This window comes from Helianthus annuus, chromosome 3, assembly GCF_002127325.2.
Source record: "Helianthus annuus cultivar XRQ/B chromosome 3, HanXRQr2.0-SUNRISE, whole genome shotgun sequence".
Lineage (NCBI taxonomy): Eukaryota > Viridiplantae > Streptophyta > Magnoliopsida > Asterales > Asteraceae > Helianthus > Helianthus annuus.
Window position 1 is genome coordinate 175,877,789 of NC_035435.2, and position 24,072 is coordinate 175,901,860.

Below are 24,072 nucleotides of genomic sequence, written 5' to 3' on the forward strand. Positions count from 1 at the left end.
ATTTAGGTGTTGTTTGTTTTTTCAGAGGTAAAATGTCTGCAGTCTGCGGACCACATCTGCAGACATCTGTAGCAGAAGAGGTGGACCAAACCTCTGCAGTCTGCAACAAGAAGACTGTTTGTTTTTTAACTTCTACAAACCGCAGAAATAACACCAAACAACAAAATTAAGAAAAAAAACATCAAAGACTGAAAATTAACATCAAAGTTAAGAAAAATAACATAAAAACTGAAAATTAACATCAAACAAACAAAAAATTAATTAACATCGAACAATCATCCGAACTAGATCCGAATACAGACAACCCCTCTGTCCAACAAAGCTTTGCCATTAAATTAAAGCTCCACCAGCAACCAGCCCTTTTATCATTTTTACACAAATCGACGAAGGATGGTGTGAACCTACCTTTTTTGAATTAATTTGTAGCACCGGCAAAAAGAAATTTGCAACTGTTGTAGTTGCCGACAACTGTGGTCTTGAACATACCTTTTTTGGGTTAATTCTCTAATCCCAACTCCAGCCACACCACACATTTGTTTTTCCAACAATAAGAAATTTATTAAAAGGGCTTCCAAGTTGTGGAAGGTGGACAGGGGAGGTTGAAGATGGTGATACAGGTGCAAGACGGCGGCGGTTTGGGGGAGGAGTGGTGGTGGCGGCAGCACGACGGGGCTGTGGGAGGAGAGGTGGTGGCGGCGGTGATGTGGGAGGAGAGGTGGTGGCGGTGGCAGGGAAGAAGAAGGGAGGTGGAGGAGGGGTTAGGGTTCTGTGTGTTTTGTGAAGAGGTTAGAAGGGTTGAGAAGATGGTAGTCCATGTCTGCACCAAAAAGTGGTCAGGCAGAGGTTTTTGAATGATTTGTCTTCTAAAAAACAAACACCCTGCAGACCCCTACGTCTGCGCGTGGTCTGCGTGGGGAAGACAAAAGAGGCTGTGAAGTACTTTTCTTAAAAAACAAACACCACCTTAATGTTTTATAATTGTATCATTTGTTCTTTTTCTTCTCAATTAATTTTTTTTTTTCAAATTAACATTTCCACATATATAGGGGAAAGATATAGAGAAAACTTTGGTGAGTTAAGAAAACTAAGGAAACGACATCTCCACCATCCATCAATTTAATTTATGGTGGAGATTAAACACGAACAAAAAAGTGGTTTTTCAGAACTTGTAAACAGTATGATAAAAAGAGCAACACTTTCTCTCTTTTTATTTGACACAAAAGTGTAATTGTCTCTAACTGTTACACACTAAACTTTTTATAAAAAATGTAATATATTGTTACGTGCACTACATTCAAATTAAAAAACTTCGTAAATTCTGAAAAAAAAAAAACTGAAAATTGTAACTGGTGAAGTTCAAAAAAATCTGAAAAACTGCTATCACAACCCATAAAAATGTAATAGGTGAAGTTCAAAAAAAGGTAACACTGAAAATTGTAACACATTCTCTCTCATCTGACACGAAAAAATGTAATAGTGTCATAAAATTTGACTGGCAAAAAGTGTAACACGTGACATGTTTTGTGTCGACTCATTTGAGTTTCTTAACTCAAAAAAGAATTCAATGTATAATTTACACACACATATTTGTGTATTACATTTTTTTTTTCAGTATTCAACTCGTGTAATACACGAGCTAGTATGGTATTTCGATATTACTAATTAACATAGGCGGGTTTGTGTAATAAATTCAAGTTAGTTGTGTGAGCTGTTATATAATAATAAAAATACTTTAATTATATGAAGTTTTTAATAGATTATATAATTATATCATTTCTTTAATATAACCTCATGTAATACACAGGTATATAACTAGTAGCATTATAAAGTAATTAAATTTTAAGAAACTGAAAAAACTATGTTTTACTTACTCATAAAAAAGTAAAAAAACTGTGGATATTAACTTTTTTTTGCCTTTATACCCGTATTTTACATAAGATTTAATTTTGAATATTCTTATCATTTAGGGGCTGTTTGGCAACTTCTGAATTATTAAGTGCTGAACCAGTAAGAGGTCTGAACCATTAAGAGGCCGTATAATGCTTAACCCTTCAGAGGCAAATGTCTGATCAATTCAAATTAGAGGTCTTAACCATTCAGACTCTGTATAATACTTAACCATTCAGAGGCAAATGTCTAAACCATTCAGACATCTGCTCACAAAACAAACAGTCTGAACCATTAAGTGCTGAACCAATAAGAGGTCTGAACCATTAAGAGACTCATTGAGAGGTAAACAAACAGCCCCTTAATCTTAGCCATTGAATTAGTGTATTTAGATGAATTTGCGAAGGCTTTATTTTGAGTTTGGACAAAAATTAGAATATTCAAATTAATGAATACATTTAGGGGTTGTTTGCCAACTTTTGAATGGTTAAGTGTTGAGCCAATAAGAGGTTTGAACCATTAAGTGCTGAACCAGTAAGAGGTCTGAACCATTAAGAGCCAGTATAATGCTTAACCGTTCAAAGGCAAATGTCTGACCAATTCAGATTGGAGGTCTTAACCATTCAGACTCAGTATAATCCTTAACCATTCAGAGACAAATGTTTGAACTATTCAGACATTTGTTGCGAAACAACAGTCTGAACCATTAAGTGCTGAACTAGTAAGAATTCTGAACTATTAAAAACCTCATTAAGAGGTAAACAAGCAGTCTCTTTAATATCTTAGCCACCTTCGGAAATGAATCTTGAATTAAGTTTGCTTGATGTTTTTCAAATTATACTTCAAAATTAGTTTTGGGTTATGAAAAATTTAAGCCAAAGAACAAATGAATAAGGGTTATTCTAAATTCATACTACCTAACGCCATGGGGTATGGGGCTTGGGTTGGGGCGTGGATTGGCTGAAAACACCCAAGGCACTACCCCGGGGGCTTGGGTTGGAGCGTGGCCCCATTGGCGTGGGTTTGAAGCCGGGCGTGGGGCGGGATAGTAAATGACATGGCAGGCTCTCAATGGCCAAACCAAAATCATGCCCCTAAACCCAAGCCCCCAACCCAAGCCCGACCATACCCCATGGGCGTGGGTTTGAGTGGTGGGGGGCTCCCATTCCACGTGTCAACAAATGCCCCAACCCAAACCCCATCATACCCCATGGTCTAAGTTTCATTTACAACCTACTCTATAATATTAAATTAGTTTTAACCAAAAAAAGCAACTATAATAAAAAGAAACCTATGCTATAATGTGCATCTATATCTTAGAGTGGGCTATACAGGCCATAATGCCATAATGTTATAATCCATTTTTGAATTGGGCTGTTTTCTGTGAGCTAAAATTGACATTTGATTCATTTTATAAATTAGTAAATAAGACACCGCATTGTCACGGTACAACACAAATAAATATATAGGTTGTGTTCGTGTTGGATAAATCAATCCGCTAATTCAAAACGTGTCATCCCTCAAATCAAACACGATTAACATCCTTGCATGACTTTAAAGAGTAATGTGATAATATCCACTTTTTTATGATATCTTAATATAATTTGTGTTTAGAAATCTCGAATATTAAATTGCATTACAAATTAATATGATGTAAAAACTGATTATAGTATAAATAATAAAATAACAATTAGTATAGGCTTTTATTAAAATGCAAACTAAACCATAATGGTTATATTGTATTTATACTAATACTTTTAAGTAAAGAAAAGTAGAAGTTACTAAATATTGGACGAATAGTAGACCTTACTAATATAAATGTGTACCATATGCTTAACTGTTTGGTACAATTTCTAGTAAGATATATATGGACCATTTCTTGGGGTAAGTAGATCGATATATACCAATTAAAACTAATAAAAAAGAATAGTAAAAGTGTAAAACTGTGGTGGAGGGTTTTTTTTGTTAAACCGTGGTGGAGAAATATTAGTTAAACATATACTTATAATTAAAAAAAATAATAATTGGACAATAGATTAAGATTAAATCCTTAGATTTCTTAATAAGAATAAAATTAGTAATATGAATATTAGTAAGACTGTGATAGTAATTTAGTTATAAAGGAAATTAATATCAAAGAAAACATTACTTTCAAACTTAGCCTGAGAAATTGAAAAAATGCATGGTAATTGTGGCAGTTGTGTGTAATGTATAATGTGACATGCATGTGAGTATAAATTCTGCAAATTACCCAAATTGTCTATGCTTTAGTCGCTTGTAAAGAGAAGCTAAAAACACTTGTACATAATTGAACAGTACAAATTAGGGGTGTTTAAGATCGGATAATCCGGTTTTCAGATATCCGAAAATTTCGGATAGTGAATATTAATATCCTAACCCGTATTCAAAATTACGGATATCTGATTTTCGGATATCCAAACGGATATCCGAATTCATAAAAAAAATTCAAAATATTCATTTCGTGCATAGCTTAACTCAACCTACATTCGATTTTCCAAATTTTCAGCGTTAAAAACAACGAACTATTATAAATTGAATCCGATTATTTACTATATTTCAAACTAAACATATTGCTCATATATGCTATATATATTAAAAAAAAATATTAGTTTTCGGGCATCAGATTATCCGAAAATTTTAGAAATCCACATTCGAATCCGAAATTTTGGATATTTTAGATACGGATTTTTGGATATTTCGAATTCGGTTTCGAATATGTATTTTTCTGAACACTCCTAGTACAAATAACTCAAAAGAATTTTGTGAATTAATAATGGGAAAATACTTTTTAATATATTCAGCCAATCAGCCGACATCGATGTTAAGAGAGATGATTATGGGGTCGGGCGATGGGACAAGTTCATATTCATAAGGGTAAAGGTATAAGAGCATTCACATCCAAAGAACTAAATTGTGAGTGTGGGGTTTTTAAAATATAAAGAGTATAAAAAATGGTTGTGAGTGGAGGAGAGAGAAAATGTTACTGTTCATCTGTATATTTGGGGGGACACTGTTCACCCACTATAATTTTTTGATATATATTGAAAGTGGTTGTGAGTGAAGGAGAGAGAAAATATAATGATAAAGGTATAAAAATATTATTTAATTAGAAATGAGAGAGAAAAAGTATTTGTTTTTAGTGGAAATATATTGATATAGGAGTTGTTTTTTAGTGGAATGTATGTATAATTTTAGAGGGCTGGATGTGAATGCTCTAAGGAGTGGTTAGACACTTAAGAGTGGTAAACAAAAAAATCAACCAATCAGAGTGCGTCACGTCAATCAATGAAAAATGTTTAAACTATGCTGAAAAGTGTTGGCAATGGTTAGACACTTGGTGAAGTGGTAATTTTTTTTTAAAAAAGGAAAAAGGTGTGATTGGTTGAGAGATGGCATGGACTCCACCACACACACCCTCTCTCTCTCTTTCCTCCCTTCACTGCAGCGGCATTTGGTCACCGATCAAGATTGAAACAGAGCGGCAAAGGAGGGTCGGCGGCGGTGTTCCCGCGCGGCAAACCCCCTTGCCGCTCGCCCTTACCGCACCACTCCGTATCCCCTAACTAATGTAATTTCACAACTAATAACAGTTATAATAAAAAAAAATATGGTAATGCATAAGGAGTTAATTTTACTTTTACTAGATAAGATAGATGTAGTTACATAAAAGGTTATGATAATAAACTCATTTGGTATTTGCTTGAGTCTAGCTTCTTACGAGTGATTCGCTGATTCCAACTCATTATAAACTTCTAGTTAGGTAAAAATTGGCCTTGTTATAAATTTTGAAACTAAAGAGGTACTCTATCACCTTGTAATGTGGAGGTCATAGATTAGAGTCTTATTTGGTGTAATTTACTTGTAATTTGTTTCAGGTGGGTTAGAGATTTTATCACTGTGGGTCTTCGTGCGGTGGATTTCTCCTGGAATAATGGGGGAGCCTGGTACTGTCTGCATACATAGGGCATGGATGACCTTTCGCCAATGAATTTACTCAGATGACCGGACTTGTATAGTATTCGTTGACGTTAAAAAAAGCAGTGAAAAAATCAATCCCTTAAATAAAGTTTGTTATTTTTTATGTAATTTTTATGCATGGTTTGTCATAAACTGTAACCAGTTAGGCATGAAAAAAAATGAGTTTACCCAAATTATATATGATTTAAAAATCTGATAAAATTGCTAATATTCATAAGTTAAATTATAATTGATACTTGATCCTCATAAGGTGATAAGATGTGTTCATATCAAAAGATAGGTTTTAAAAGCACAGTTGTAATCGAACTGAGTCGAGATGAGCCTGGCTGAGCTCGAGCTTAAACTTAAACGAGTCAGTTCGACTTGATTAATTTTTTGAGCTGAAAAGTCGATCTCGAGCTCGGCTTGTAAAAACTTTAAGCTTGCTCGAACCCAATCGAGCCGGCTCGTTAATTTTTTTTTTAAATTTATTATCATCTTTTTTCAAATATGGATAATATAAAAAACATACGATCCACACACATACAAACGAATGAACACACATTTCCTATATATATACGCACACACATACAAACATACGATCCATCGAGTCAAGCATAGAGTTGTGTAATCAAGTTGAGCCATGAGCCAAGCAACCATGGCTCGAGCTCAACACGATTACAAAATGAGCTGATTTGGCTCGGCTTGAAAACAAAATGAGCTATTTTCGAGCAAGCTTTTTTCAAATGAGTTTCGAGCGAGCCTTGAGTTTGAACACCCCTATTTAAAAGTCGCTGCATTATAGAAGCTAGTTAGCATTACAATCTAATATATATGTTTTTTTGAATGGTTAAACTTGCATACTATGGGATTAAATCCATGACCTCCTACAATCCTACACCTTATTTAACTCACCAACATCATTAGGCTATTCTTAATGGATTACAATCTAATATATATTATATATTATATTAAAGTGAAAGTGTAAAATACAATATCCCTTAACGTACAATACGTACGATATTGCGAAATCGCACGGTGGTTTTTCGTAGCAATTTCGCATGTTGGTATTTTTTTATGAAATCGCACGTTGGTTTTTTTGTAGCAATCTCGCATGTTGGTATTTTTGATGAAATCGCATGTTATTTTTTTGTAGCAATTTCGCATGTTGGTAAATATGATGAAATTGCATGTTGGTATATAAAGCAATTTCGCATGTTGGTTTTTTAGCACAAATTGCATGTTCAAAAGTGAATTTGCACCGGATCGGACGGCTGAGATGATCGCGTACATATTGTACGATAAGGGCTATTGTACGTTAACCTAACCCTTATATTAAATATAGGGAAAGGATCAAATAGGAAGTTAATTTTGGCTAGGAAGGATAGGAAGCCATAGGATTATGACATGTGGCAACATTTAAAATAAAGAAAAAGGGTATTTTAGTCAATCCAACTCCTTCTTCCTTTTTCAAAACCCAGTAACTTCAAAACCCACCATTTTCAAAACCCACCATCTTCAACCATTTCTTCACTTTCTATCTCAATAATCACTACATTATAGTGCGATTTTCATCACCAATCAATGATTCAAAACCCGATCAACGTGTTCTTCAGCTTTTTTTGAAGAAAATCCAGTTTAATTTCATAAAAAAATCTCGTTTTTTCCGGTGATTTTGGAGATAATCACTCGATTCGAGCGTTGATAAGTGTTTCTATCATTCAAATTTCGTCAATTGATGAAGAAATCGGCTTCGATCCATGTAAGAAATTCTTTAATTTCATTTTCACGATCTGGGTTTTTTATTTAGTCATTGCGTTTTACGATCTTGGCGGGGGTCCGGGGGCGGCAGCCCCTGGTAGCAGGGTCCCAGGGGCGGCAGCCCCTGGCGGGGTCCAAGGGGCAGAGCCCATGGCTGGGGTTTTTCGATTAAATTGCTGTACTAAAAATGAATCAGAAAAATTAATTTTCCAGAAATTGGCTCATTTCGAAGACAGTAATTCGTAGACAATTCAGACAGTTCACAGTGACAGACGGTTTTTATGTGTCCACTGCGATTTAGAAATAAGAGAGTTATATGTGGTTTCTGGCTATTGCGTTTTAGAAAAAAACACATTTTTAAGTGTTTTTAGTCATTGCGTTTTAGGTAAAACACATTTTTAGGTGTTTTCAGTCCATTGCGTTTTAGAATGAGTCATTTTTAAGTGTTTTCTGGCCATTGCGTTTTACAAATAAGACATTTCTTTGTGTTTTTTGTGCATTGCGTTTTAGGTAAAACACTTTTTTTATGTGTTTTCAGTCCATTGCGTTTTAGAAAACAGACATTTTAAGCGTTTTCTGGCCATTGCGTTTTACAAATAAGACATTTCTTTGTATTTTTTGTGCATTGCGTTTTAGGTAAAACACCTTTTTATGTGTTTTTGGTGCATTGCGTTTTAGGTAAAAACACATTTTTATGTGTTTTCTGGCCATTGCGTTTTACAAATAAGACATTTCTTTGTGTTTTCTGGCCGTTGCGTTTTACAAATAAGTCATTTCTTTGTGTTTTTGGTGCATTGCGTTTTAGAAAAATGTCATTTGTTAGGTTTTTTTTTTTTCATTGCGTTTTACGTAACTTGTGGTTTTTCTATTGCGTTTTAGGCAACTGGGTTTTAATTTTTGTTTTTTAAATATAGCAATAGTATACTCGTTTTAAAGATAAAAAAAACGCTCGTTTTTTTGGTGCAATTTTTATAAAAAAAATAATGTCGTATGAAAGAGTTATTAACGTTTAAAAAATGGGGGGGGGGATTGGAGGAGAGAGAAGCTATTGGCTTGGATTGAGTAGAATGCCCTTGAACAAACTCACGCGCCTCTTTTCTTCCTTTCAATTTCCCTGATTTAATCTTAGCCCTTGATTAACTTAATGGATGGTCAAGATCACTTCCTAGCCTTCCTAGCCAAATAAACTTCCTATTGTATCTCCACCCATTAAATATATAGATAAGTGTCTCTACCACATTGGCGAATTTATTACAACTAATTATGATAGATAAAAGTAATCTCCAAAGACATGGCTATTAATAGGGGTGTTCAAGATCGGATTATCCGGTTTTCGGATATCCGAAAATCGGATATCCGAAAATTTCGGATAGTGAATATTGATATCCGAATCCGTATCCGAAATTTCGGATATCCGATTTTCGGATATCCGAAATTTCGGATACGGATTCGGATATCCAAACGGATATCCGAATTTATAAAAAAAAATCAAAAAATCCGTTTTGTGTATAGAATAAAACTAAACTTATATTCGATTTTATAAATTTCTAACATTTAAAACTAAAAACAATCATAAATTCACACGAATACAATTATTTACTACTTTTTTACTAACTTTTACAATACTTCAAACAAAATTTAATGCTCATATACTATATATATTTATAAAAAAATAATTAGTTTTCGGATATCGGATAATCGGATTATCCGAAATTTTTGAAATTCATATCCGAATCCGAATCCGAAAATTCGGATTATCCGATTTTCGGATATCCGAATTTTCGGATATCCGAAATTTCGGATATTTCGGATACGGATTTTCGGATATTTCGGATTCGGTTTCGGATCCGGATTTTTTTGAACACCCCTAGCTATTAATAATAATCGGAACTTGAGGGAAAAAACACACATTCTCACAGAATGACGATGGATATTATCGGAAATGCAGTTTTCATTCTTCCAGTAATCACAACTTTGTTTCTTCTTATTATTTTGTTGTATATCTACAATGAACACCAATTACATGGGAAGAAGTATCATCCTGTTGGTGGGACTGTGCTTAGTATGCTTATTAACTACAAAAGATTGCATCATTACATGTCTGATCTCTCAGCAAAATACAAAACCTACCGACTGCTTAGCCCTTTCCGTAATGAGGTTTATACATCTGATCCTGCAAATGTGGAGTATATTCTCAAGACAAATTTTGAAAATTATGGCAAGGTATATATGTGTCCTAGATATATATCTCTACCAGTATTATTCTATATTACAAATCACAATTGTGCCAAAAAAAAAAAAAAAACTGCAGGGAGCGTATTTATACAACACCAATAAGGAACTACTTGGTGATGGAATATTCGCTGTTGATGGCGACAAATGGCGAGAACAAAGGAAGGTATCGAGCAGTCAGTTCTCTATGAAAGTTTTAAGAGATTTTAGCACTATAATCTTCAAAAAGTATGCTATAAAACTAGGGAACATATTGTCAGAAGCAGCAAGTAGCAAACAAAAAATGGATATAAATGTAAGTTTCTATATATCTTTGTCACCAACAATTAGTTACCTTACCCCATTCATGCGCGTATGCGTATGTAGGGCTGTAAACGAACTGAACGTTCAGCCAACAGTTCGTGAACCGTTCGGCGGGAAGTTCATTTATGTTCGTTCGATTAGCTTAACGAACGAACACGAACACAAAATTTCGTTTGGTTAGCTTAGCGAACGAACACGAACACAAGTCTCGTTCGTTCGACTACGTTCGTGAACGTTCGGTAATATGTTCGTTTACGTTCGTTCGTGTTCGTTTGATTATATCAAAATAATAAATAATAAACCTTTTATCTAAATATATTGAAAACTTGAAACCCTTTTTTTCTAAGTTAGCTAAAATTTGGACATTCTAGGACATTTTTGGGGATAATTATGTCTAAATTAGTTAAACTTGATTCATCGTTTGGTGGTCTAGTAGACTTCTTGTGTTTTGATTTTATCATTTGATGTGGTTGTATTTAACTACTTATATCCAATGTTTAAGGATAACAATGTTTTTATTTTTTTATTTTCAAGTTAAATGTTCGTTTGCGTTTGTTTTTATTTGGTTGCGTTCGTTTGTGTTCAAGGCCATTGTTCACGAACTGTTCGTGAACAACTGAATGTCCTTAACGAACGAACACGAACATAAACTTATGTTCGGTATGCGTTCGTGAACAGTTCATGAACATGTTAATTTCCTTAACGAACGAACACGAACATGGCCTTGTTCGTGTTCGTTCGGTTCGTTTACAGCCCTATGCGTATGTATGTATGTACAGGAGTTGATCATGAAAGCAACGATGGATTCAGTATTTAAAGTTGGTTTTGGAATTGATCTTGAGAACATGAGTGGTACAAGCGAAGAAGGTATTGCATTTAGTTCGGCATTTGATAATGCAAACGAGTCGATCATGAGAAGGCATGTTGACTCGACATGGAAGATCAAGAAGTTTTTGAATGTTGGATCGGAATCAGAGTTAAAGAGAAGCATCAAATTGATCGATGACTTTGTTTATAAGTTGATCCAGATGAAGTCTAAACAAATGCACGACTCAACGGATGATATTTCGGTATATATGCTAATAATTAATTTGTTGTTTTCCCACAAAAATCATAGGATGATTTTAAGTGACCACCACCTCCTACAATTATGACAAAAAAGGAGTTTCGCATAGCCTAAGTGGTGAAGGTTTAAGAACACATGAATTTTTGTGGGTGGACAATCTCAAGCCAGCTTTTCTTGTTTCATTAACTTGAAGAAAAACTATCATTTGGTCTAACATCTATATATTTATAGTAAACATAACTTTGGAATTCAAATAAACATTTATTTAAACAAACAATTATCATTATCTAATAACTTTGAATGACGACCCCCCTATCCTTTTTCTCTTAAATCGGGATTAAAAAGGAGTTGAAGCCTGATTTGTGAAACTTGCAGCTGAAGAAAGAAGACATTCTTTCTAGGTTTATGCAAACGAATGATAGAGATACAAAGTACTTACGAGATATAGTACTAAACTTTCTACTTGCTGGTAAGGACACTATAGCTATTACTATGACTTGGTTCATTTACATGCTTTGCAAACATCCCGACGTTCAAGATAAGGTTGCAAAAGAAATCAAAGAAGCAACCTATGTGAATGAGCAGGATGATATCACTAATGTTGCGGATTTTGCTTCTTGTGTGACCGAGGATGCACTCCAAAAGTTGAACTATCTTCATGCAACGTTAACGGAAACTATGAGACTCTATCCTGCGGTTCCAATGGTATTTTAAGGATCGGATCACGCCTGAGATTTTTTTTTTATATTATATATATATAATTTCCTAACAATAAGGAGTGATATATATATACAGGATCCAAAGATATGCTATTCTGATGATGTGCTACCAGATGGTTATAATGTGAAGAAAGGGGATATGGTTACATACATGCCATATGCAATGGGCAGGATGAAGTACCTATGGGGTGAGGATGCAAATGAGTTCAAACCAGAAAGATGGCTTGATCATAGCGGTGTCTTCCATCCAGAGAACCCTTTCAAATTTACAGTCTTTCAGGTTAGCTAGTGTGTGTAATACCTACCAATCTACTAAAAAACAGGGACCTAGCTAGCTATGACTGACCGCTTCATATATTTATCCCTACCAAAGTACGTGGTGTGGATTATTCATGTGCCTCATAAATGGATTTTACAAAGTAATTTAAATGTGTATATGAATTGATGTTCAAAACAAAAATAAGAAAAAAAAAACGGTATGACTAATTTATTGTACAAGTGATAAGTAAAACTGTAAAACCAAACTTTTCGCTCAGTAGCGTTACATATGTAGTTTTTGTATAGAAATTTTTGGGTATATACGTTTTCGACCCCACGGTTCTGTAGAAATTTTTGGTTTCCCTGTTTTTGCTTGCTAGATTCTTGTTGGTTTAATAAAATTAACCTTTCAAATTAGTTAATACTTTGTTACTTAAAGTAGAATTTGAATTGAATAAATTAATGATAGTCTGTTAGTTAATGTTGAAAAGAAAATTTAATTCATTGTTGTTATAGTTGCATATTTGGTAAGAGATGATAATAATATTTTCATTGCAGTATTAACCTAGTTTCTATTATTCTGTAGGCCGGACCACGAATTTGTTTGGGTCGAGATTTTGCATATAGGTTCCTGAAGATCTTTTCTTCTATCTTGTTGGGCTGCTTTGTGTTCAAGTTGAGTGATGAAAACAAAGTTGCTTCCTACAAAACCACAATTAATCTTTCTATCGATGGTCCATTGCATGTTTTTGTTTCTTTTAGGTCTGGTTTAGCGAAATCTTAGACTTAAAATGCAATAATCTTGCATTTATATTTTATGTTCAATAAGAGTACTGAACACAATCTGCGTAATAGATTTTCTGTATACCCCATAAAAAATGAATTTGTTTTTTTTTTTTTTTTTTTCTGAAATAACGGCGTTCAGATCATGGTCTCAATTTCGTAGTGGGCTTCAACACCGACCCCATGAGATTTTAAGACGGAAGAGAAACTAACTTAGAACTTAGAAAAAAAGCACATCCCTGGTGGAGTTGAGATTTGGAATTGGAAGTCTTACACATGTAAGAACCTAAAGTAAAATTTTAATTTGGTGTAAAAAAAAAATCTTTAGTGTACGTTACAACCCTACCTTTATCTTGGATTCTTGGGATCTGTAACTAAAAAAATATTAAATAGTTTATAGTTATAGAAGTTAAAAAAAAACAAAAGAAAAAAAAAACCCTAACTTCATAATGATCTTTATTTACACAGAGCATACGTTGGTTAGCCATTGTCACACCTTTAGCATGTAATTATTCGTAACGCAAAGATTGATACGTTTAATGGGTCGATGTGATTGGCAAATGGGACCTTGTTGAGGTGACTGAGCCAGCAAGTTTCACGAGGATAACAACCTCTCTAGTGGAATATGAATTGGTAAATGTTAATAAAGAATGATTGCATATATTCTTCTTGGGTTAGTTAGTTGGCATTTCTTGTTTGTTTAACACGAACAGAACATATCGTCTTTCAAAGTGTAAAACGATTGTGTATCATGTCTAATCTATTAAATAAGCAACTCATTTACTTAAACGTGTTGATATTCTATCCGTTTGACTGAACAAACCAACCAGCACAAAAGATCAATCCACCACTTTTAAACAATTCATTTACAACCCGTCAACCCACTTAGCTCATTTAAATAAATGTGTTACGCGAGTTGTATCATGGCCGTGTTTCCAGAAATTATTTATAGTAATACCTGCTCTAATCAAGCACTGACTTTTTCAAGTGACCATTGATATAACTTTTCAATCAAACTTGACCCTGACCCACACTAACAAATCCCTCTTCTTGAAAACAACCCAGCAAAAAAACAAACGAAATTGGTTACACGCGCACGTTGCTTTAAGAATGAGCTGTTTGTATCCCTAAATCTGCACAGGGCCTAAGGCACTCGGCAAGAGGTTCATCGCTTCTATCTGCTCAGGAATGAAAGTCACGGAGGGCAAATTTTGTCCATCAAGGGGTTGTACATAAAAGATGATTTTTTTTTTAATTTTTTTATTCTAGACAAGTCACTTAGATCATATACAGGATATTAAAAATTATGGTGATACCTAGCGCATTGCTTACGTAATGTGTGCATCTTAGCCTTGGCTCATTTAAATACAGTGCTCACTCATAGAGCAGGCGGCAGTCACTCACAAAACAAATGTTTGGTGCTTCGAGTTTCCAACGCATGTGACAAGAGCGGGTTTTATTCATATATTTTTTCAATCACGGACCAGGTAATTTAAAGACCCGATAGCACAAGGGCATGGTCTCCTCACATCACATGAAGTAATACAAAATCTTGAAAGAAGACTATCAAGTATCATAACCAGATTAAGAAATAAAAAATAAAGCAGAAAATTACCCTACGTAAATCTCAGAAAATCCCAGAGCTAAGAATCTGCAACGTGAATTTAAACTGTGTCACCATGATGTGCCAATCAAGCATGTAGCAATAAACATATTCGAACAAGATTTAGGGCATACACACACACACACTGGCGGGTTCAAATGAGAACTACTAAGTATTTAGGAACACTTAGAAACCAATAATTCTTTAATGATTCTATAATGGCATATTCATGTGTGGTAATTATATATTCTAATGATTCGAAAAATAACCAGTGGATTAAATGGTTTCTAAATACTTAGCGGTTCTCCTTTAAACCATTATATAACACATATATCACATATTGTAAAAGACTTTTCTTTTAGTAAACAAAAAAAGTAAAATAGCACAATATGTAAACTTTATTAATCAACAAAAACCCATTTTCAAAGTTCATTCTGAATGGCTTGAGCCAACCCTGTGTGCAATGCTCAATCAAATCCTATAATCTTGATCAAATCAACCATAATAATCAACCCTATCCATAGGGTTACTTTATTATGGAATTCCTGTATGTACTTGATCTAAAAATTAACCCCCTAAGACTAATTTTGTATGGGCCGAAGCCCCATGCGTTATGGCCTATCAGTAATCACTTGGAACATCAAATAACTTTGGGTAATGTCAAAACTATTGCCCTCACCATATATCTAGAAAACAAACCATCACATTGGTTTCTTGTGGCAAGAAAAGAAAATTGAAATTTTGAAGAGTGAGTGGTTTTATAACCAAAAATTGTTCATTCTTACAAATAGAAACCGTAGTTTTTATACTTGTAAAGTTGCAATAAATTGCTTAAAATGTAGAATTCTACTTACCATATTAGATATATTTATAGAAAGTGGAATCCATTTACCCAAGTGGCACTTTAGCTTGGATGGAATAGTGCATGATTACTCTACCAAAAGTGTATTATGTGACCTCAATCGAAACAATTATTAAAAAAAATGCTAATACAAGTTTACACACAGCATGGAAACAAAATGGCCAAGTATAGATAGTTCAATTTCATGTAACCAAAAAAATCAAAGCATGAGAAGTTTAGAAAAGATAGATACCATCAATGAGCCAACCATATCTACAGGGAGCAGTTGAAAGCATTGAAGTGAGCAATGCAGAAGCAGTGGCTGTGTGGAAGGGAAAGAATGATTCCACAGTAACACAACTCATCTCTACGGGTGACCTATTTTTTCACAAAGTTGTTAGATGTTATTTGGCGCAAGAAATGCATATTAAAAACAAAGACCCTGGAAACCCAACTTTCTTTCTATGTTCTAATCAACCGCATAACGAAAAAAACAGGCTCTCAAAATCCAATATTATACACTACAAAAAAAAAAATCGGTAAAATTAACACTGCTGAGAAGCGAAAACACAGGAAGCGAAATCCAATATTATGCATGAGGTTTCTAGTAAACAAACTATGATCAACAGCATACATGTCAAGTACCCGTCCGTCCAATTGCAAGTAGAAATGAACATACTAACTAAGATATTCAATTTATAAACTTTGTTTTCCTTTTGGGTTCAGTCATTGGAAGCTGTAAGACAAAAACTGGTAGCTACAATCAAATTTCCTCTAAACAACATTCAAGGCAATCTAGCAATAAGAATCACAGTGTGTGTGTGGTGTCAAATATCCTTAATAACTGGTTAAGCAAAACACGAGTATATGTGAAAATTCAAAATTGCAGATACTGAGGGAAAGTTGAAGGTTACGAAGAAAAAAAAACCTGAAAATGCGATGAGAAAGGGGTTTTCGAGAGCGGAAGGAGCGTGTACAGCCGGAGATTCTAGGAGCTGATGCTCTGACGGAGGTGGAGGCGGAACGGAGGAAGGACCTGGCTACGACGGCTGCCGCCATGACGATGAAGACCTATTGCTGGGTTTCGGAACCCTAGAATGTCCGGAGAGTGAGTTGTGAGGGGTTTTGTTTTATGCACAGCGCCACTAGCCGGAGAAAGGGGACTTGTTATTTTTCATTTCTTTGTGTTTTCTATTTAAAAATATTTTACTTTTATTCTTTTTCTTTATTTATTTTTAACCGAAAACAATCACACGTGTAAACTCACCCTACTCGGAGCTATATTCAAGGTCGATTCTTTGACCGTCGTGAGATTGTAACCCACCCCCTATGCGCTAGAACCGGATGAAATCCATAAACCCTCGCCCCCACCATGTTCGAACTCGGGATTAAAGCCCAAATTCGTCTGTTCACCTAGATGGTCGTTGAAAATGGCCCAAGTGGGAATCAAACCTACGTCTCCACTAGGGAGGGGATGCCTCTTTACCACTAGACCAAATTCTCAGGGCTTTTATTTTTTTTTTTTTATTGAACGGCATTTTACAAATAAAACTAATGTTTTAAATACAGTATGAAGCGACTGGTTAAACAAGATACCGGATCTGTGTCTGATACGATAAAGGTTCGTAAAACCAGAATACGATATGTCTTATCTACCGGCGGTAAATCAGTATTTTAAAACCTTTAAAATATTACTTAGTATAAAACATTGAAAGTTTATCATCAACACACCCAGCTTTTTAAATGGATGTCTTCGACTTAAAGTAGATTATTGATATGTTCGACTTAAAGCAGATTATTATTCTGATTCTTTAAAGTGAACCAATCAAGATTATTGTCGATAGGGGCCCCTTACTGGGCTCCCTGTCTGGGCCGGTCTTATTGGGATCCCACAACATGCCCCAAATATTGCTCCTGGTGGGCCATGCATTGAAAAGGGCGGGAACCTTTAAGATTGTTTTCTCTGCAAGGTCATTAATGACCTGTAAGAAGAAAGAGAAAGCAACGGCCGGTAAAGTACGAGATGTGTACTTGTCTCATTAATGGTGAGAACTTCTCTTCCAGCAAGGAGATGACACGTAGGCCTCGTAACCAGAGATATGGGCTGGCACTTGGAAGTCTGATGGATCAAAGAAAGAAGTCTCGACAACTGATACGACAACCTGGTTATATAAGGTGATCCCATGATCATCCAAGGTATGCATTCAATACCTTTAGCATTTACTCACATAAGTTCTGTAATTTTGGACATTCTCCAAATCACATTAAAGACACCAAATCTAAGATTCACACCAAGATATTCCGGTAATTCCCACTAGTCGGAATAACTCCATATTTCCGGCAAGTTTTCTTACCCCCCCCCCCTCGGGGGCCCTCCGTGACGAGGCTAACGGTGTTCTGTTTTGTAGGTCAACAGGAAAGCCCATCGAAGGGTTGACGAGTCTTATTGACATCCAACCGGAGTTAGGGGATTCGACATTGGCGCCATCCGTGGGACCTCTATCAACAGAGATATCCCAGTAAGAACCTTTACGCTGTTGTGACAATTACGGTTTTCAATCATTGTACAATTTCGTTCATTTTCGTATTCAATAAAATGTTATATTTTATTTACGAAATATGTAACCGTACGATCGAACGAAACGATATTCATGACAATCTCAGAACAAAATCCAAGTTACACATGCCTTAACACCTTTATATAACCTAAATATTAGGTTAAAGGGGTTAAAATGGCAAACAAGTGGTAATATAAGTCCAGGGGCCAAAACTATCAAAAACCAAAACTGTTGCCAAGCACAAGGCTTACAGACCGTAAGCCTAGACCTCATACGGTCCGTAAGTAGTGCCCAGCACAGAAGAAATGGCAGTTGACCTTCCAGCTGCATTTCTTTGGACATGTGTGATGACACTCATCAGTCCTTGATGACTCATGAGACACTTGTCTTGATTTGGTGAGCTCAAATTCACTATAAATAGCCTTGATCTTGAGCCATTCAAAACTTGCACCTTTCAAATTTCTTTCTCTCTATCTTGGAGCTTGTTTCCAGCTGATTGGAAGCCTCCTAACTGAGTTCTGAAAGTGTTCTTCAACACAAGTAAGTGCTCTCTCTAGTTCTTTCATTATTTTGGCTATTTGTGAGCCAAAAGTCAAAGAGTTTGACTTTCTGTTTGACTTTCGGTTCTGACCATTTTGGTCAAGTCAAAGCTCAAATTGAACTTTGCAACGTGATCGTAATCACGAAGGTATTAATCCCTTCGGATTGCACCTTCTGACTACCATGTTTAGTAGGCGAAATGGCGAGTCAAAGTTTTACGAATTAAAAGTAAAAAATGCACAAAAGTGCATTTTACGACGAAAACGTTTTTGGGTATTAAAACTTAAAGTTTTGACACCAAATCAGTTTTATAACATTATTAGACATGTTCCAACATGTCTAACTCATCATTTCTAGTTTACTGCTTATTTCTTAGTCGAAAATAGAGCGGGTTGACTACCGTTTTGACTTTCGCATCAGACCCGTTTGGTCAATCTTAGGATTCAACCAAGCGCATTTTTATGACCATAGTAATATAGGAAATAACCCTCTGAGGTTACAACTTATGGTCATATAGTTTGGTTAGTCATATGATAAGTCGATTATATGTACTTTAAATTGCCGAAAATGCCCTTTTGGCGTATAAAATAGTTTTAAGCATATAAGGCTATTGTTTTGACATCTAAAATGACGTTGCAACATAATCAAACTTGTTTTGACATATCAGACTTATCATAGGGACTTATTTAACCATCCAAACTCATAGTTACGCATACGGCCCGTTAAAGTGGCCTAAACCATTTTAACAAGTAGAAACGGGTCAAAACACTTAGAAACTCTTTCTAATCAGAATGTAAGGTCTAATAAACCACATTACACAAGATCATTCACTCATTTGGCTTATAAACCTCTTTCTATCCGATCTCCCGTTTAAGTCTCGATACACTAACACATAGTTATCTGATACGTTAGGAGCCACTTGAACACTTGAGCTTTGTTTACTCAAGACATATACGCAATCCCAAGTGAGTACATAGCTCCCCTCTTTTACATTTTCTAAATGTTTTGGGGTGATTCATATGTGCTAAACCGTTTTCAAGTTTTCAAAACAACGTCTATGGTTTATGTATAACACTAAGTTTTCAATAATATGGGAAACTTGTTGGTGCGTTATCCATGACACAAATAACATTCATTAACTTTGGCCAAGCCGACCAGTAGTATGTTATGGTAGCATAGCACTGACAATCCCGGTACCAGATTTTCCACTAGATTGTGGGAAGTTTGGGGAACGACAGAAACTGTATTTTAACTAACCCTGTGGTGGTTTGTTAGTCGAATATTTTAACAGACCCTTTGGTGGTCTGTTAGTCGAGGACGAGTCAACACAGGCTTGAATGTATTCACCAAGACGACCACAGTATACACAATTAAAACACGGACGATTTGTTTATACAAAACAAGGACGATGGGTTTATATCACGGATGATTGGTTTATAACACGGACGATTGGTCTATAACACGGACAATTGGTTTATGGTAAGTGATTTAAATAACGAGACGGGTGTAATACGATAAAAGCATGGTGGATACACCACTGGTACTTCCTATATATAAATGTTTTTATTGTATTATATATCGTAGCGTTATCCAAATTACTTCAACAAGGACAAATGCTTTGGCGCCTTCGCTATAGACGGTCTTACAATTTTTTGCACTTCAACTTCCTAAGGTCAAACTAGTTTCATTCAAGACATTAACTTTAACATTGGTAAACTCCTTTTTTTTTTGGGATAAAAGCAATAGCCCGGATAATAAATTAACACCAAACCAACTAGCATATATCTATATATATAATAAAAGAAACCAATGAAGGGACACTTGTCATTATTCTAGACCATCATTAATTATATATAATTATTATTTAATTTAAATTATTAAATTTAATATGTTTCAAACATTTAAGAAATTACGGATAAAATTCCATAAAATATCTTATTATTTATTTATATTAATTACTAGGTTAGAAATTATATCTTAATTTCTTAATTGTAGATAATTATTATTTAATTTAAATTATTAAATTTAGTTACATTTTTTTCATTTTTTTTAAATCTTATTGATGATATCTATACTATATAATAAAAGAAACCAATTAAGGGACACATGTCATTCATTGAAGCCATCAAGATAATTATAAAATTAAATTTAATATAAATTTAAATAATTCGTATAGGAGATAATCTAATATTTTAAAATATTTATCAGATTTAATAATAATAATAATAATAATAATAATAATAATAATAATAATAATAATAATAATAATAATAATAATAATTTCTCTAAATGAGTGGGTAATATTATAAAATAATTTAGTAAAATTAAAGATGTTATTTTGGAGATTAAAACGGAGCTATAGACAGAAAAAAGATGGATAAGTTGTTAGGAAAATATCATTAAAAATATAGAGATTAGAAATAACTTAGGTAAAATTAATTAATGTTAACGAGTCAAAAAAATCCTAGGAGGCAAATCATGTGAAAAATGATTACGTACACCAAGAAAAGTATTCACCAGATATATTTTTCTATTAAATTTATTTAACATGTGTAATAAACGTGATTTTTTAAAGATATAACATTTATATTTTTTACCATACAAAATTACATTTATGCAACTCGTGTAATACACGGGGTTTTTAAAAATATAACTTTTTATTATGTAATATATAAAATTAGATTTATTCGATCCATATAATACATAGAGTTTATAAAGATATAACTTTTTATTGTTTGATATATAAAATTACATGTGTTCAACCCGCGTATAACACATGAGATTCTTAAAAATGTAACTTTTTTCATTATTTAATATATAAAGTTAAATTTACTCAACCCGTACAATACACGTGGTTTCTAAAAATACAACATTTTTTATTATTTAATATATAAAATTACATTTATTCAACCCATATAATAAACGAGATTTTTAATTATATATTGTTTTATTATTTGATAAATAAAATTATATTTATTCAACCCGTATAATAAACAAGATTTTTAAAGATATATATATATATATATTTATATTTATATTATTTGTTATATAAAAATACATTTATTCAACCCGTGTAATACACGGGGTTCTAACCTAGTGTATGCCATAAAATAAAATCCCAAGATATTATAATAACCAAACACACTACGTACGCGAATTAACTAGCATTACACTTGGCCTTATTAAAGCTCCATCAATTCCATTGGCATGTAAGATTTTCAAGGTTAATCTGAAAAATAAATGTTTCTACATGTTGGACCGTGGTGGGATTGTCATCAATCTAACATATCGATTAATTATTTAGAAAGGCATCATAAATAAGTATTCATATCAGTATATCCTGCTTCTTAGTACGTACAGTCGACTTACTTTTTTATTTTGTCTCTTAAGCATGGAAGGGTGGGTAGGAACCTTGAGAAAGGAAAACGTATGTATGTGGCCGAAGACGACTAAAAACGCACTCAATTGTATTTAGTGTAGGCTAGAGCATAATGCCGATTTTAGCCGGTTGTAAAATAAAACCAAACTTTTTTTTTCGATTCTTGCGGTTTGTCCAAACTAAACCAACCCCCCCCCCCCCTTTTTTTTGTTTTGTTTGTGAAACTGCTAGTTGGTAATACATTCTATTTTAAAAATAATAAATACTAGAATTAAGTACCCGCACGTTGCTGCGACGGCGTAAAAACATATGTCAAATAGCACCAATGCCACATAACCGTCAGCAACCATCAACGCTGAAGTTGTGGCATGTTAAAACGAAGCGATGGACCGAAATGTAGAACATTTAAAAAAAATAACTAAGTCAATCTAGGATCCATGTGTTGCGACGAACCTGTCAAATGAGAAAAATAGACCTAAAAACATTGAACAACACATGGGTGTTTCGTCGTGTTAACTCGCAAAATTATGAACAAAACGTATAAAGGTTGAATCACACACGCATGTTGCGCCGTGTTAACTCCCATAATTTAGTACGAAACGTAAACGAAAATTTGGGATGGATGAAAAGTATAGGAGACCAAAGTTGAAAGTAAAAACGTTATGAGGTTCAATTCCAAAAGATAAACAGTTTTGGGTTAAAAAGGTAAAAAAATATTTTTGTGAGGTTAAAATTGCAAGAAACCGAAAGACAGGACATATAAAAAATAACAAAGTCGATCAATGACTCACGCGTTGCGACAAACCTATGAAATGAAAAACTATAGATGTAAAACCTTGAACTACACATGGATGTTCTAAAATTATGAACGAAACGTAAAAACGTTGAACCACACACACGTTGCTCTGTGGTAACTCACAAAATTTAGTACGAAACTTAAAACGAAATTTGCGAAAGATGAAAAGTATAAGAGAACAAAGTTGAATGTAAAAAAGTTGTAAAGTTAAATTATAAAATAAGAAAAATTTGACTTTAAAGTAAAATGTTACAATTTTGTAAAGTTAAAATTGTAAAAGATTTAAAGATTTAGATTAAAACTAAAATTTCAACCTTTTTTTTTTTTTTTTTTGAAAAGCACCCAAAGCATATAGTACAACACTATATGCATAGAAAAGTTACTTATTTATAGTATATAAGCTAGGTTATTTGACCGCGCGTTGCAGCGGTACATCACCGTGAGCCTTGAATTGGTATCGGGTTGGTCCGTTACTGTACCAGGACGATTGCACTCGGTATAGAAATCAACACCTGTATTACATCAATGTTGTTTGAACGGTATCCATTGGTTCATGTCATCACATAAATGGTATCGATATTCATTTATTGCTGCAAACAGACTCGTATAAATTAAAATTTATCGAAACCAGAAACCATTAAATTGAATATAGGTACTAGTACCGATGTTGTTCGGTGCGGTATGGTAGTAATGCGATGTCAGGTTATCGAAAGTAAAAACAATAAATATAATTACCAGTACATAGTTGTATAAATGAAAAACAAATACTTCCAAACAACAAATTACCATTTATCGTCGGTTTTCATTCAGTTTTGTATGACAGCAAGTTAGTGTTCCATGCTCGAAGTGTATGCCTTGAACATGACCACGCCTAGCTTGCTATCTCTAGTCGACAATTCTACCTTCTTTAATCCGGTGAATTACAAGTTTTTTGGTGCTCTCTAATACGTTCAGCCCGATGCATCTACGGTTTTATGGATTTTATATTATCTTCATGTCTCTACTATGAAAACCAATGGTATTGCAATTAAATAGATTTTGCATTATCTTCATGGAAATGTTATCTATGATATGCTTATTGATAAACAGCCACTCTATTAGATATTTGTCATTCATATATCATGGCCCGTAACTTTGTACGAATCATAATTTATACCTCTCTTAAGCTGGTTACTTTAGCCCACTTTCTTTTGTCCATGCGCGCCACCACTTTCATTGAGGCACGTACATGGTGTGTTCTCTTTCTATATGCTCCCTGCGGGTAATTTACTTTGGTGTGATCATATGACTGGTAATTGTCATAACTCAAGAATCAAATGCTTTTATTATGAAAACTCAGAATCAAATACAATGATTGAACGAATCTGT

At 34.1% G+C, this 24,072-nt stretch overlaps 2 protein-coding genes across 3 annotated transcripts; one reads left to right on the top strand and one right to left on the bottom strand.

The window, feature by feature from the left end:
- The first annotated feature begins 9,496 nt into the window (after positions 1-9,496).
- Positions 9,497-13,074, top strand: LOC110931080 (cytochrome P450 704C1). Of its 2 annotated transcripts, XM_035987815.1 has the most exons (7): positions 9,497-9,849; positions 9,938-10,153; positions 10,941-11,231; positions 11,603-11,932; positions 12,023-12,226; positions 12,791-12,863; positions 12,902-13,046. In XM_035987815.1, exons 1-7 carry the CDS (start codon positions 9,547-9,549, stop codon positions 12,922-12,924), a joined length of 1,440 nt encoding a protein of 479 aa, XP_035843708.1. In that variant the 5' UTR covers positions 9,497-9,546; the 3' UTR covers positions 12,925-13,046. The 2 variants fall into 2 exon arrangements, with proteins under 2 accessions (XP_035843708.1, XP_022030173.1); XM_022174481.2 differs by having other exon boundaries at positions 9,506-9,849; positions 12,791-13,074.
- Positions 13,075-14,426: 1,352 nt separating this feature from the next.
- LOC110931079 (protein NUCLEAR FUSION DEFECTIVE 6, mitochondrial) lies at positions 14,427-16,595 on the bottom strand. Its single transcript, XM_022174480.2, has 3 exons — positions 16,360-16,595; positions 15,685-15,809; positions 14,427-14,638 (listed from the first exon to the last, which is right to left on the bottom strand). The coding sequence occupies exons 1-3, from the start codon at positions 16,488-16,490 to the stop codon at positions 14,631-14,633; spliced, it is 264 nt and encodes an 87-aa protein (XP_022030172.1). The 5' UTR covers positions 16,491-16,595; the 3' UTR covers positions 14,427-14,630.
- Positions 16,596-24,072: the final 7,477 nt, after the last annotated feature.